The sequence below is a fragment of the Larus michahellis genome, chromosome Z (genome assembly GCF_964199755.1).
Source record: "Larus michahellis chromosome Z, bLarMic1.1, whole genome shotgun sequence".
Taxonomy (NCBI): domain Eukaryota; kingdom Metazoa; phylum Chordata; class Aves; order Charadriiformes; family Laridae; genus Larus; species Larus michahellis.
Window position 1 is genome coordinate 30,288,292 of NC_133930.1, and position 16,595 is coordinate 30,304,886.

The 16,595-nt window shown below is 39.7% G+C and overlaps 1 protein-coding gene across 1 annotated transcript in view; it reads right to left on the reverse strand.

The window, feature by feature from the left end:
* Positions 1-901: 901 nt before the first annotated feature.
* Positions 902-16,595, reverse strand: part of GLIS3 (GLIS family zinc finger 3) — a 158,190-nt gene continuing 142,496 nt past the window's right edge. The window contains exons 8-10 of the mRNA XM_074570675.1: positions 11,731-11,912; positions 2,640-2,813; positions 902-1,437 (exon numbers count right to left, since the gene is read on the reverse strand). Coding sequence (XP_074426776.1) covers positions 1,301-1,437; positions 2,640-2,813; positions 11,731-11,912 — 493 coding nt within the window. The 3' untranslated portion in view covers positions 902-1,300. The remainder of the gene's footprint in view (positions 1,438-2,639; positions 2,814-11,730; positions 11,913-16,595) is intronic.

Here is a 16,595-nt window from a genome sequence, read left to right on the forward strand (position 1 = left end):
AATCCAAAAAATGGACAAACAGGGATTAATAACCTGGGTTTTTACCCAGTCTTACACAATGTAAGGGTTGCTCCCAAGGAATACAGGATCACAGTGACAACACATCTCCACTGCAAAATACTGTTTTAAACTTATACCCCTGTAGCTTTCACGAAGGGTAACCTCATTTGCTTGCATCCTGGACTAAATTTGAGGACCAGAGCCTGACATTGAGTAGAAAAATCAAAACCATCAAACCAGTTCAGTTTTACAACTCTAAATAATCAGAGGGGACATAGCAAACTTAAGAGTAGCTCTTTTTCCTGAAAATGTGGTATGGGAATGAAAAATATTTGGGCAACAAAAATTAATTGAATCAGTACAGATTGCTTTTAAAGATATCTGTGGTATTTAAGGAAGAATCTTTCCTACAGGGTATTTTAAACCTTCCTACAGAGTACTATAGCACGTACAGCGATAAAGCTCTACAATATAATTAAAAATCAAGAAAAAGTTAAAACATACTTATTCTTATCTAGCAGCTGTGCTAAATATAGACAAAGTCCATGTACCTTCTCATGTAGTGCATTTAACCCTTCTTACTCATTGCATAAAGCACTAGGTCAGAAGGAGAACCGGAAAAACAGCAATGGCCATGTTGTATGGCTTGAAATACGGAGGGAAGGAAAAGACAGCTAAACCAAGGCCTGTAAGAAATCCAGTACCGATGATCTTTGGCTCCAAAAAGAAGCCGCACCAATGCCTCCAGTGGGTAGGGGCAGGATGTATGTCTAATTTCTCTCCCTTTTTGATGCTGGTGTGTGTTTAACTTTGGAAGCATCACATGCGAACAGGTTGTGCAAAGAGCTGTGTGCCTTTGAAATGGTTTTAGTTCTTTTCCCCTTGTTTTTTTTTTTTTTTTAAAAAAAGAATTTTCTAAAGCTGTGTTCTTCAGTAAGTCCACCCATTCAGCTTGAAAGGATTACAGCCAACAAGCAGTTTTCTTATTCAGTCTGTGAATTCCCTTTGAGAAATTAAAAAGAAGAAAGAACAAAAAAAGTAGAGTTGCTGTGCCACAGATGAAAAGAAACGAAACAATTGCTGAAGTTTTGGCAAAGCTTGCTTTCTCCAAACATTCTCCTTCTCAGTTGACTGCTTGATGAACGCTCGGTGATTGCTTTTTTCCTCTCCATTATGTATGTATATCAACCCATATCCCCATACATACGTGGCAGTTTCATGGAGAGAAAAATTTTGCAGAGAAATATCAAAAGGGCAAGATGAAATGGAATCAAGTTCTTGTAACTAGATTTATACTACTTTAGCTCTCAGTGTAGACAGAAGAAAGCTGGCTAGAACAACGATCCACTGCATTTACTTGTAGGAAACTGCTATCCTCTGGCATGCTGCGAGCTGAATCACCAAAGATACCTGTGGAGCCTGATGGAAAGTCATAAACTGGGAAAAAATACAAGAATAATTAATTAACTAGGATAACTATATCATGGATAATGTTCTAATACTTATACAGAGAACTGGAAATGACTTTAAATCAAATACACAAACAAAACAAACAAGCCAACACATTTATGAAATTAATAATAACACAACTTACTGCTTACCAAGGGAGGAATTTCAGTTCTGTCAGAATCAAGTCTGAAGTACAGCAAATTTCATCACAATTAGCACTTGCCCATTTAATGGGTGCTAAAATTGTGATAATTTAAAAAATAAACTTCATGCTTGCTTATCAAATTTCATCATACCAACATATGATAACAGGCAATAAAATATTGTAGAACTTTGCTGTAAAGCAGACCCTGGCACAGAAATTACTAACTTCTACAAGCGATAGCAGTAAGCACAAGAGCAGCTGTTTGCAGAAAAACTCCCATCTTTTGGATTACCTCTTTACATACTGTGAGATGGCTCTTTGAAGCTACAGGTGCACCGGCTTTTTAATGCACTACTGAAGGACCAACACATAAAAGAGATTTCATAGAACAATAAATGTTAAGTGAAGTCATCCTGTGTAGAGGGACAATAAAAGACTTGGGCATAAATTGTGCTCAGGCCCTACGACCAGGCCCACTGTCTTGTGCTGATCCTCTGCAGAGGGGTAACTTTCACCCTTTCAGAGCAGCCTGCAAGACCCTTACGAACTTTTCATCTAGGCAGAGACTGAGATACGTGTGCACAGAAAAGCATGCACCCAGGCAGTTCTCGTTATGGAAATGTGAATAAGTAAAATTAAAGACTGAGAAAAATCAAATGTGCATAAAGCAAAATCAGTGGTTTGAATCACTCAGGTCCCTGATACAATACTTACAGCAGAGAGAAGCGGCTGTGTGAATATCACACGGGGCTCCATGGACTGTACTTCAAAGCAAATACATGAGCTAGTGACTGTCTGACTCCCAGAGGTTAGAACCTTGAGAAGCCCTCAACAGTCTGCAGTCTGCACACAGGCCAGATGCTACTGTGACCCATGGGGACTGTCTCCCAATGCCAACCGCTCCCCAAAGGTCTGAAAACCATCTCTGCCTTGTGAAGAGTCAAGTCTGTCATGACAGGTCCTAGTCACATACACAGCTCGAGTTGATCTGTCAAAGCCCACAAACTGTACACAACCACCCACAAAGTCCCCAGCTGTCACTTACCTGTAATACCAGAATGAGCTGAAAAAGTTCGATGGAAAATGCCAAGTCCTGCCTGGCCTGTTGATGTGGGAACTAGGCAGTCTTCAAATGGAGGAACCACATTGCAAGATTGTATGTTCTTCTGAGTGTCAGCATAATGTGGAGGGCAGAAAGTCTGAAGCTGCCCATAAAAACCTACAAGGAGAAGAAAGTCGTCAGTAAAACACCTGGACAGACACAAGGGATAGCATGTGGAACCGTGGCTGGGAGAATGACAAAAACCTTGACTGCAGTAGCACCAGGACTTAAATTATTTTGCACCAGTAAAGCAGCTTTGATATGAAGCTCCCTAAGACTTTCTCCAGTTGCTACTGATTCCAAACCCAATCCACTTCATGGACATCCTGACTCCAGCATGACTTGTGAGAGGCACTGACTGCTAGAAGCTGAAATTTTTCAGGAAATTTCTCCCTGTACGCTGCAGTCCTGCTGTCTGGTACTCTCCAGATTTCACAATGGGCCGCTGCCTGAAAAATCTAAGAAAATGCTTAATTCAGAATAAAGGAAGATCACCCAAGTAAGGTCTGAATAAAATCTGAGGTCTGTCACTGACACCAAGACAGCTGACTGATAGTGGGGACATGCATATGAGACTCAGAAGGGCTGCAGGCTGATGATCCATGGGGCCTGCTCATCGGTAGCAACGAGTCCACATGGAAGAGAACTGAGACTACTGTGTGACATGACATAAAAGACCCCACCAGTGTTTCCATTCTATATGTTGTTTTTTGTTCCTTAAGTGATATCTGAGAGAGGCATATAAGCACTGAGTAGAGTCACATTGAAGTCCATGCTAAAATATATATTTATATAATCAAAACCACACTTCTTGGTAAAATAGGGATGTGTATGCAGCCTAAGAGGCACTGACACATGTTCTGCAGTCGGTTGGCCTGAAGATTTTTCTCATGGAAGCAAGGTCTTTTCTCCTCCTTAAAAAACTGCTGTTAAGTCTAAGTTTTGGACATTTTGCTCAGAGTCTGAAGGGTGGCTTTTATAGGTAAAAGACTGTGGTATGCATTTATTTCTGTTTTCTATAATATGTTCTTAAAGTATACATCAGAAACAAAACCATTATAAATTCAGTATTACAATATATACATATTTTTCTTTTAAGAAAGAATCGAGTTCCCCTCTGCCAGTGCTGGGGCTCCTTATTCTCACCGCTCTTTTTCCATGCATAAAGTAAAAAGTGCATTACCTCCAAGGTGTTACATAGAAATTGTAGGCCTTGACTGTCCAAAAATAGGACCAGGAGTGAAAACAGTTTCTGAAGATTTTATTCGCAAACAGTTTATTGCCTAAGGGCTGGTGTACTATTCTCTTAATGAACAATACGTTGTCGTAAGTCATACCAAAAAGACACTGTGAGAAAAATGACCCCCTACCTCAGAAAGCATCTTAAGGAATTTCCTGTGTCTCAAGTTTATTACAGAGACATTACTGTCAATAGAAAAAGCTAACGTGCAGGGCTGTCCCATCTGGCCAGTCTAGTTGACCAACATCCATATGACAAAGTCCTTCCAGCTGAATTTCCATTTAGTGTAGAAAGATCAATACAAGGAAACAACAACAAAACCTTCCCTACATCCTTAAAACATCAATATCAGGGAAAAAAAAAGGAAAAAAAGGGGAAAAGAGGGATTGAAAAACATCTTTTAATGCATCTTCTGTATATAAACTCCATACTGCAGACACTACCTTACAATTCAAGAATGACTCCCCTCTCCTTAGGCATTTGTTTATTGTCTTTTGGATATTATAAAAAAGGAGGAAACCTTGCTATTTTCAGTGATCAAAGATTTGATTTTAAAGAGCATTTAGTACTATCAGGGAATAAGGAATCCTAATCTGGGTAGCTGCAGGGACAGCCAGCTCAACTTCATCTTTTCACGTATTCAGGAATTAGCCTCAACACATCCACACTGTGTAGTTAGGAAAGCATATTTATACCAGACATTCCGATTTCATGCCTGGGATCTACTAATGTCCATGAGCAGTAACAAGCCATGAGCAGTAAGCAAATCAGTTCACAGGATTAAAAGCTCATCTCCCTCCCTAAAAGTAATGGGATGTTTGGGTGAGCAGCACATGACGGAAGGCCTTTGGGTGCCATTTAACAGGTCAGAAAGGATCAAGGAGCTATCCCAGAGGATAGGAGATTATAAGGAGAGAAGACCCTTTGATGGCAAGCATGAAACATGGAATCACAGCCTATCGATATTTGAGAGGCACGTGTCTAAATATCTTGGGTATAATATGACATCTGAATGTAACTATTGGCCTATTGGTTCATTACTAGTAATTAGTAATGCCTTGCATGGGGCATCTAGTTTTGACTTATGAATAAGAAGTATTTGAAAAATTAAAATTTTATATTTGTGCAGTTCCATGCCCCAATGCAAACAAACCTTCCAAGCTCAAATCCCTTAACAGGGATAGTCTATGTTTAGAAACATGTTATGAACATAAAGCACTTGGCCAAACTTTTTCTGGATTGTGGCTAGGAGCTAGGTGTATTTCCATTAAATTTCCTGTGGAATTGTGCACATGGGACTGTTATTTGCTAAAGTTGCACTGAGTGTTTACATACAGATAATGCATTTCATAAATAATAGGGATGGAGAAAGGAGAAGAATGCAGTGGAAAACATGCTGTATCACTTTATGTGACACAACTGATTTTCTGCCAAGTGGGAGGAAGGATGCATGATGTAGGATTTTTATGATTCTAATTATTTTTCCTTTGAGACTCATTTCTATGGTCTCCGGGAGGAAACATACAAATGTTGGCATGCATAAGATGTGCTTGAATTGAAACAGAAATCTCAATATTTAAAACATCAGAATAGGCCAGGACTATGGACAGGAAAAGACAGTCCGAACCTGCGCCCAGAAACTCAGAAGAGACCTTATTGGGGGAGGGCTAGGTAACAATGATGGGTGAAACATAGCCTTTGCATTTTATTTAGTAGTCTTGCAAGATACTTCTGTGTACACATAATGAGATAAATGCCTAACTTACACATACATAACAAGAGTTTAGATCAGGCAAATAGTTACATGAAAGAACATCCAAACAATTGTCACTGTTGTGTCTGAAAACCTTCATGAAAAAAGAGTATTTTGACTTGATATAAAAGAAAGAAATGGGAGTGGGCTGGGTGTGTGTGGGGGGGGGGGTGGGGGGGGGAGAGAGTGAGGGGTGGGGGAATAAAATGAAAAAAAAAAGAAAGAAAAATAAAATGTAGAAAGATGATTCCTCTTCCACAGCAGGCACGATTTGCAGACTCTGTGCTCACTCTAGAGAGGCTGAACACTCATAGATTTCATTGTCTTTTGCAGGGGCTGCGGGCACTTTGCAACCTAGCTGTAAGATGATGGTTTCAATCTTTCTTTTCTTTTAAAGTTTAACTGCAACAAAACTAAGTCAGGTTGCAAAGCATGTTAGGAATTTACAACCAATCAATCCTTAAATGTTCAGTTCTGACATTCAAGAATCAACTGTAATACAATAAAAAAATAAAATGAAAGAAAAAACAATAGCCGTGCAAAACTTGACCTAGAAGCTACATAGCTATTGACAATTCTTGCCTCCTTTAAAAAAGCTTTTAAAATCAACTTTTCTCTCAACCAGCAACAGGACATACCGTGCAAGTTTACTGTTGAGTCAGACTAGTTACCAGAAACAACCATTTCAGTCTACAGTGGTCTGAGCTCTGAGCCAGCTGGCAACACCCTTCAAGACACATGCTGAAATGTCCTTTCACATCGCTCTGTGCTCATTCTCTATTTGTGCCTTTCTCACAGCATTCTGTTCCTGATGCAGAGCAATCTGGCAGTAACTTTGACTATTGCTAGCTGAAGTCTGGCACGAAAACTAGAAAAGCTCAACCTTGGGGTTGAGCTATTGTGAGTCATATCTTCTGTGTCTGCTCGTTCCCTTCTTAAGCAAAAGAATATTGTCTAGCAAAGTCTTACAAGCTTTGACCCATTGGTACATTAACATAATGCAGACAGAACCAGGGAAGTGCACAAGGCACTTTGATTAACTGATAAACTCCCAAATAATTTTTTAAGATGGAAATAAGCACGGAAAACTCATTCAACTTTACTAGATACATGTTCATTTCATGATTCAGTGTCATAAATATCCATCTTATAAAATGCAGAGCCATAAACAGGAAAGAGCAGAACAGAGCATACACCATTCTTTTCCCCTCAATTATTTAGCACTATTCTGAATGTCTTTGTCCACCCCTACCAGTTAATCAGGTCACCACGTAGAGGTCTTTGAACTGGAGCCCAAACATGATATATCAAAATCTCCTAACTTGGTATCAGGAGCTCTTCCCTTTATTCACATGGTGCCATCCCCAAGATAATCTACACTACTGCTAAACATAGGATAACATGAAACCATATGCAGTTCAGGCCCTATACCCTGACCGTAGCTGGCCCCTCATTTGAGATCATCTGTTAGAGAACTACCTGTAGCATCAGTTTTCTGTGTTTTCATGCAGCACTGGAAAAATAAAAAAGGCAAACAGGTTGGCTAATGAAGTTCCAGCAACTGAACCTTTCTTCTCAGGACTGTAACTGAAGTGTACCAGTTGCTCTCTTATTAAACTAAAAACACACCCACCCACAAGGGTACGTCAATTGCCTTTCTTTGAATCAGTACACTATAAGCAAGCTCCGTGATGTCAAGATACAGAATAAACAGTTATTTTTCTGGCACGATAGCATTATTTCCTAAGGAAAGTGAAATATTTTTATATATGATGAAATAGCTGAATACAGCAAGAATCTCTTCTGAAAGCGAGAAGCTCTTGCTCTTTATCACAGACATAGCCTCAACCTGAGAGATGCTGAGCATCTGAAAATCCCAGGCACACTGCCCATCTCAAATTCACAGCTGAAATCATGGTCCACATGAGTTTGTGACAGAGTCCTGATCCCACTGAACTGACGTGGACAAAGATTTCATGGCAGTTACGTAATTAATGACTACCACAGTTGTAATTTCCATGAGGTAATAAGTTTCTGATGGACAGTTATCTCCTCCTCAGTCAGCTCTCTGCCTGGCACCGCAAAGAGAGAATATTTTCTCAATAAAATCATTATAACTGCCATTAAGAAATATACATCATGGGTGAGTAGTCTTTACTGCTAGGGTACATAAAAATTCCAGCTGTCTTTGGCCTGAACTACTTCAAAATAGTGTTCACCTGCAGTCTATTTCTACAGTGTCCACAAGGTTAATTACGCTAACATCAGGTAATTATTTGGTACCATCTGAGTGTGAAGAACAAAAGAAAAAGAAAGAGTAAAACAGAGATATGAGTCACGTATTGCACTGCCAGATGAACTTGCAAATATGAAAACCTAGAAATGTTTCTATTTCTTTACATCTGATTATTTTTACTTAAAAGATAACTGTTACTAGTAGAGCTGCCTGTATGGATACCTTAGTATAGCTAACTCATCTCAGCTGAAAATTTTTTTAAAGAAATGGCAACTTTTTTTTTTTTAGTGAATATTTTGCATGACTTTTTTATTTCTACCATTACTCAGCCAGCACTGGTCATCAGCTTAACTCACAAACGTATATGACATGAGTTACAGGCACAATTTTAAAGGACAGTCAGATTTTTAGTGCAAAAAAATTCACAGTATCAGAAGCATCCAAAATCAAGTCAGCTATGTCCATGCCCAAAGGAGCTTTGCCTCACTCTATACTATAAGCACAAGCAGCTTGCTCACTGTGAAGGAGGAGTTTCTGTTGCTGTTATTTTCTTTCCTACCTCATGCATCTCTTCTGACTTGTCTCAGAGTAACACCTTATTCTTGCGGCTGCTTGTGTGCTGCAGATGCCTGCGTCTTCAGGTGCCCCTGCTGCCATCCCTGTAGTTGCTCTTGGCTGAAAAGACTCACCAGTACAATACAGGTCCTGGGCTAATTGCTGCAGATTGCCAGGATCTGTACTGTCTTCTATTCCGTCTACAAACACATAGTACAATGGCATACAACAGTGTCAAGGCGGGAAGTCGTCACTTCCGTCTCTAGCACAGGATAGTTTCAAATTTACTGCCTATGGTAATCCAATAAAAGATACTACAGTCTAATGAAAGGAAAAGATCTTCGCTTCTGCAGCTCAGTGAGTATTCTAACATCATCGCTTCCAAACATCCCATGCAGCAAGGGAAACTGTGAATTTCACAAGAGGAAGGAAAGGGAATATTTAGTCTAATATTAACCAAGGCAATAAAAAGCCCTCTTTGACATTACTGTGTATCTGATGCTGAAAATCACTAAGAACAAATAATGAAATAGGAACTGTAGACAATATTCTTCCAAGAAAAAGCAGTTTCACAATACCAGTAGCTATTAGATACAAGAAACTTGTCAGTCTTAGATCTCCTACATCATTTCTTTCTAAAGGACAGTGCTCAGAGATCTCCACGAGCTTTTAAGATGCTCAGGCTTTCAGTAAGGGAATCTGTTTAGACCTTGTTTTCTTCAAAAAGCTTTCAGGCAATGAAACTCTTTTTTTCTCAGTACAGCCAATTTAAATGGAGCTGACAAGTTTAAGACTACACATTGAGACAAAAATGTCACCACTGTTTGGTAGTGGACTGAGCTAAGTGGCTATAGCTATGGCATTTTAAATCATGAAAAGGCAGGTTATGAACTACAGGAGACAGAAACCAACAGAGCTTCTCACAGACACTTCTTATACACCAAATAGTCCAGGCTGGTGCTATAACTCCATGGTGTTTTTCCACATTATAATGATGTGACCAAGGAAGATATTGCTGCTGGGAAAACATGACCATGAACTCTTGAAATGTTTGCTTTTGAGAGGGTAAGTTTATGCAAGCCTTTCAGGCACACAGGACAGACAAAGCTTTCAGTGTAGCACATAGGATTGAGACAGCTCTGGTCCCTTAAGGAGGGAGTACATTCTGACAAAATGCCTCTTACAGTGACAATAGGTTACTTAATCTTTGAAAGAATATTCAATACCCAAATATGGCTACTGTATTGAAATGTATTATATCTTTCAATACTAACAAAAAAATAAATTAAAGATCAGCCCATATTGTCTTTCTACCAGTTTTAAGTGCAGAGACCTTTATAATTGCAACTTTGAGTTGCTATCTATAATTCCTGTCAGCAATGTTTATTTTCAACATAGGTTTTGCTAGGACAGGGAGGCAAACACAGTAATGCTAATGTGGGACTAAGTCAGGTATGGGTTTAAGCTCCAAGCCCTTGAGGTTGTCCATTTTTTGATCCACTAAGAAGTTAGTATTAAGCTCTATCTTAAATTTGGATGTGGAACGGGCCTCAGCCCATATGTGACATTCATCCAGATGAGAGTCTCTATTGGGCCTCCTTCTTATAATGATTTTAACGACCCTTGTCTTTTGTCCTTTTAAATCCTCTTTGGACTGTAGGAGAGGGAGATGGGAACACAGTAGCATCACTCTGGCCTGCCCTAAAGAGAAGATGCCCAAGTAGATATGAAGGTAGCCGCATCAGTGCAAGTCCTGTGTGGAGCAGCAAGTAATTCGAGGTGATCTGTGAGCCTCTGGGGGATAGGATTATTTGGAAACTGTTCAATGTTGGAGCAACTGGTTGTGATCCCAGCTTCTACAATTACTGAAGCTGCCATGGCAATGAGAAGAAGGTGGTGATAAAGCCATCTATGCATTCAAAGACAATTTTTGTTCCAGACAGGAAGACATACCCTAATGTCTGGACACCCTTCTGGAAGATGAGTTCTTGCCAAATATTCAGCAAAAAAGGGAACTGAGTAAAATATATTGTACTGTGGAAATAGGAAGGCTATTCTGATCCCTTCATAGCCCATATGCTAGGAATTTATTGGACCTGCTCTGGCATGTCTTCGCATATGTCATACGACAATGACCACTATATTAGTAAATTTCACCCTCTACTCTCTTGGCCCTAGATTATTAGTGAAACTTTAATCAGAGAATAGAAAAAGTCAACAATAACATCCATTGGTAAATTTCATAGTCTTCTAGTACTAATCTGTGTACAGGATTACCAGTTCCTTGAAGAAAAACTCCTGGCTCAGATCCTGCTCACGTGTGGTCCAGTACGATAAGAAGAACAAAATAGGACTGGCACCTTCTTTTCTCCCCTTCACACTCATGAACTCTGGGAAATGCCTCAGTGTCCTGTCTCATCCCTTTGCCAAGAGAGACTGCTTCTATCAGTGGAAGAAAATAAAAGAAGCCTTGGTTTTCTCAAGATGTTTCCTATGATGTCTACAGTGATCATTCTCAGGAGGCCTGATCAAAAAGCAGAATCCCAAGGCCCACGAAAGTCCAGTGTGCTATGTACCTTGTGTATGTAAGTATGGCAAACCATATATTTAAACCATTGAGAGGGAACAGCATTACTGCTGTTGACACAATTCTGAAATGTTAAGGTAATTACCATCCAGACTCCATACCAGCTAGAAAACAAACCCCAACAACCCAACATTGTTGTCAGCTGCTGTTAGTTTTCTTCTTGGCTACAGAAACTTGTACTTGATTGAACAAAGAGGGAGACAGAAGTCTTGTAGAAGCTGTTTACATAGTGCAAGTGGGAACACAGCTGTAAGAGGCATGCATGTTAATAAAAGAAGAGGTCTCTATCACTCCACAAGTGCAAGGAAGAAAAATATTTCACCTCTTGAAAAGCCGGTAATACTTTATATGGAAAGTCAGGAGTGATTATAAGGATAACATTAGAAAATAACAAGCAGAGGCCATCACAGAATTATTTGCAGTTCTATTTCAACAACAGCTCTGAAAATCAGTCTGAAGAGAAACCCGTAACTCCATAGTAAGATGAAGAACAATTAGGTAAGCTAAGAATTTTAAGGAAGTCTAATGGGAGGGGCCTAAAGGCTATTCCCCAGACTCTTTCCAAAGGAAAGGTGCCTTAAAAATACCATTGAAGCACTTAATTTGAAGCCAAGCAGCAATGACAAACAACTAACATCAGTGATGAAGATTATTCCTTCTTACCTTGGATGTGGAGGCTATTTGGTTGAAAAGAAGGGTTTGCTGCTGGCTGGTATGTCTTCAGAGGCATTCCTCCAGGCTGATGAAGGTGGGGAGGTTGTGGAGTCTGTCTCTGCATCATGTGATGTGGAACTGAAATTCTCTGGGGGCTGATGTGGTGAGGAGAAGGGGCCGGAGCAACAAACCTAGGAGTTCAGAAGCACAAAACTGTACAATCCCCAATAGATAAGAGCTAAAGACTGTTTCTACGTTACTTAGATCACTATAACATTTAGCAGTTCGCATAGATACAGACTTCCAAAAGAACAGTGTGCAGCCCAGATACAGAGAAGATATATTTTCAGATAGAGACATATCATTACATTTGACAACTGTAAAATTAAAAGGTTGAATTGCACCCTTATCATGGAAAACTCCTTTTAACTTCTGTGGGTGCGTTAATGGCAGGAGACACCTCATAGGAGACCTGATTTCTGAGGCATTGCCATCTGTCTCATTGTAAGGCTTTGTACCAGCTGTATCTGTCAATAAATAGCTGTCCTTCCTCACTGGAAGTGAACAGTCAGTTCTGGTCATTGGAAACTGAGGAGTTAGATTTTATGTTCAGGTCCAGGTTCAGTTTCTAGAAATGTATGTACGTTACATAGAGCTATTTGAAAATAAAAAATCTCAGGTCAATATAATGTATATAAAGGCAAGTGTTAAATCGTGTCCAGTTGGGCAGAGTCTGACCACATCAAAATGTTGATCTGGACTCAAAGTGTAAACTTAGAAGCCTGGCAGAGGAGGTGAACCATTCAGACTGAAGCCGGTGGTGCAGCTGCCACAAAGGTTCATTACTTCAGTGTATGTTTTGCACAGCTCTGGCACTACTGGCACTACAAGGATGCACACTACTTCGAGCATTTTACATGAGGGTTTTACAGACTTTGTAAGTTTAACTTTTGTCTACATTTCCTTAAAATTGTGTGCCTCAAATAGGTGCTACAGTCATTTTTGCAGATGGAAAGCTGAGGTTCTACGAGCTATGGTTCATGTCCCCAGTGACCAAACTACCCACGAGACCTAGATCTGGTCTAGGTCCCACTAGACCTGGGAGGACGAGAATAAAGCATGTGTTTCACAATAACAGTAGAGAATACTTTTTAAAAAAAGATAAATCAGTAGCTATATTGTAATAAAGATATCAGAGGTTTTTAAAAAGTGCTACGACTACCTGGTTATATGTCTCCTGAGTAAAGACTGGAGCTAGTCTTTTGTATAGCACTCACACAGAAAGACTGTTATTTGCTGACAGAGATTAAGAGCAATGCACAGACAGTCTGTTACTACTAGTATTATTTTTAAAATAATAGGATATCATCCTCTGTGTTTTCAAAATTCATTTGTGAAAATTAATCTCTGAAAAATGGTTTTAATCAGCAACCAACAACAGGGGGAAAATCCTTTTCAAAACTCGAAGTGAAAAGCACAGTTTTACAGATTTCATATTTGATTTAACATCCAAAAAACCCTCCCAGTAATAATGCACTACTTTGTGTAGCCAGACAGGACTCCTTTTTAGTTGACTTTACGGGTCTTTATAATGATTTATTAATCACTTCATGAATTCCTGGCTTACTCATATGCGTGACTATAGTTATCTACTTTTACTTCCCTTCTGCCTAACAAAAGAGAAACTTGGACCGTCTCAGTCCAGATTTGTCCCTGAGCAAATCACAGTGCGTTACCGGGGGAACTGCAAATTTAATTTTGTTCCTGAAACAATCAGGACCAGCTTGTCACCACTCGGAAACTGCCATCAAGAACTGTGGCCAAGCCCTGGAGCTGATGTAATCAGGAATCAGCCAGATTTGCAGAAAGATGCCCTTTCCTGTGCCTGCTGGATGCAAAATCAAAGCAGGAACATTTCTGGAGCCACTGAATAGCCTCTCCCTTTCCAATAGCAGCTAGGAAAAAGTGTCCTGGTGGGGAATGACTAAATTCGGAAATAAGCAAGATAGATGACAAAGTTAACAAAGCTTACCTGTTCTGATAAAATTAGTTAAAATGGCACATATATAGGGGTATTGTTAATGACCAGTACTGGTAGCAGCTACATGGAAAAAAGATTTTATTCTAGCATTTAGTGATTGGAGCTAGCCCAAATGTAAACTACATGCACAGTCTAAGCAATGTGTGGAAAAGGAAGGGAAGAGGAAAGCTAATAGTATACTATATTTATGTAGTACAAATACTATATTTATATAGTATTTGTAACTATTCATATAGTTTATTTCAGCATGGTTGGCCACCTGTAAATGAGTCTTTGGTGTGCTGGGGAAGCAACCTTTTATGTGTTTGTAGGTCTGATATATACAGGGTGTTTCTTCACCTATAATCTCAAATGCTTTGAGACTCCTTGATTAAAGAACTGGCTGTGCTGAATTGTCTGGGTGTCAAAGGACTGAAGGGGTTATTTTTGTAGGTGGAGAAAATACCAAGAACTGGGTGGCAGAGAAACCCTTTTTTTGTCAAATTTCCTAACAAGCAGAACTGCCATTGCAGTCCAAGACCGTGGACTTCTAATCCTTTTTATTGGGCTGCAACAGTTTGGGAACACATCCACATGTTGTGCAGTTGACATAGCCAGCAGATCAGGCTTTTATCTTATTACAGTTGAAGTTTTGGCTGGACAGAGGACAAAATCATAAGCTCCCAGTAGCAAGCTGGTGTCAGCAATGGTGTCCTGTATAGTGCTGCACTTTCAGACCATGTTAAGTGAGGAACAATTTATGCTTGCTCTCTCTTGATTGCCTTTGTACTTCTTGGCAAATCCACACAATCTGGGGTGATGTCTCCCTTCTCTGCTTTAAACATCTTTTGTCATTGTGCTTTGATCTCACATTTTGGTTTGTCTCCACACTTTATGCTGTGTGCTAGTGACTTTGTAGCTCCTCAGTACACTGTCAGTGGGGAAAACAGTCTGTTGTAATAGAGTATTCTGTAACCCAACATATTGCACTGTTAGTCCAGCTAGCTATCAATGGCAATCAAATAAACATGGTTTAATAACACTTGTAAGGAAAGCATAGCTTTTGCCAAGCCCAATTTTGAAAAACTCATTTTGAAATTCTGAACGCACTCATTTGACCAAAATAACAAAACCCCAAATTTTTTACCAACCTATGATATAACATATGTTTCTCTGCAATGATTTTTCTGTTGCGAATTTTTTTTAAAGGAAGGGAATCTTCTCCCATAACACGAATATTTTGGCCAACAGACAAAAAAATCTTTGTTGATAGTTTTGTTCAGCCACCAAATTTGCACTCGTCGAGCTCTGCTCACACTCTGCACAGCAATGATCCCACAGCAGATTTCTATCCCTGTGGTGTCTCGGCGGAGTAGACTGCATGTACCAGTATACTTTAATTTTAGATCTTTCTTTTCAGTCATTAATACATGACTAATAATAATTTTCATGGTTAAGCTTTAGGAACAGAGAAACTGCTACTGCAGCTCAAACCAGTGCTCCATCTAGTCAAAATAAGGGATGGTGGGAAGAAAGAACAGTTGCTCTGGCAAGGACCACATGCTCTTTGGTGAGAAGAAGGAGAATTTCAGTGAAATTGAAAGTGGAATTTAAGGAAGGAAGCTGTCGGTGGCCACCTCAATATACAGATTCCCCAGAGACAGAGATATATAACTTTAAATTCTCTCTCAGCATTTTCTGTGGCTGTATTGTACTAGGGAACTGAGTTTCTTGCAAATGCAAAGGAAGGAAAAGAGTGCCTTTGTAAAAAGGAGAAGCGTGGAAAGAGTCTGGAGAAAAAACACAAGCTTTGCTAGATTGGCTCTGAAAGGAGGTTGTAGCAAGGTGGGGGTCGGTCTTTTCTCCCAAGTAACAAGCGATAGGACAAGAGGAAATGGCCTCAAGTTGCACCAGAGGAAGTTTAGATTGGATATTAGGAAAAATTTCTTCACTGAAAGGGTTGTCAAACATTGGAACAGGCTGCCCAGGGACGTGGTTGAGTCGCCATCCCTGGAGGTATTTAAAAGACTAGTAGATGTGGTGCTGAGGGACATGGTTTCGGGGTGGGCTTGGCTGTGCTAGATTAACAGTTGGACTTGATGATCTTAAAAGTCCTTTCCGACCTAGGTGATTCTATGATTCTATGGCTCAGGTTCAGGCTTAGACTTGCTGCCACATCCACTCTTAGTGTCTGTCACTTATACGTCTCATTTGCTCACTAACAAAAAAAGTGATAATGTCTTAGCAGATAATCCTCTGAAGGGTCCCATGCCTGGAAAGAAATTCCTGTACTGATTTCAAAACCACACTGTTAAGGTCTTTAACTAAAGACTTTCTTCGACACAGCCCTTTTTATGCCACATACAAAGGGCTTTGTAATATGTGAAGACTGGATGTCTCGACTCCTTGGTTAGAACTACTCAGAGGCTTTTGCTTCTGGAAGTCTGGCTTGGAGCTACTTATTATTTTACAGCAAAAGCATAAAAGGAATATAACCAGACACTAAAATAAGCAAAAAGAACCACTGTTGCAGAACTTATTATAGCATTACAGTAATGCTAAACTGAACAGTTCAGCACTAAATCCTTCTTTCCAGCTTTACCGTCTCTAGAAATTCCTGTCAAGCCAGGATGCATCATGCTTCCGAGACATAGCACTAGCTCTGGCTCAGAGAAAGGTGAAAAATCATCTGTAACACCAAGTCCAAATGAAAAATTCTGTTCTGGTCTCACATCGGTTAACAGGACACTTCTTGCACAAAAGCAAGTCTTAAAAAGCAAAATGTATATGTTGGGTAATCCAATAAATAATAAAAAAATAATAATTTCAAGCATTTGGCACCATCAGTTCTGGG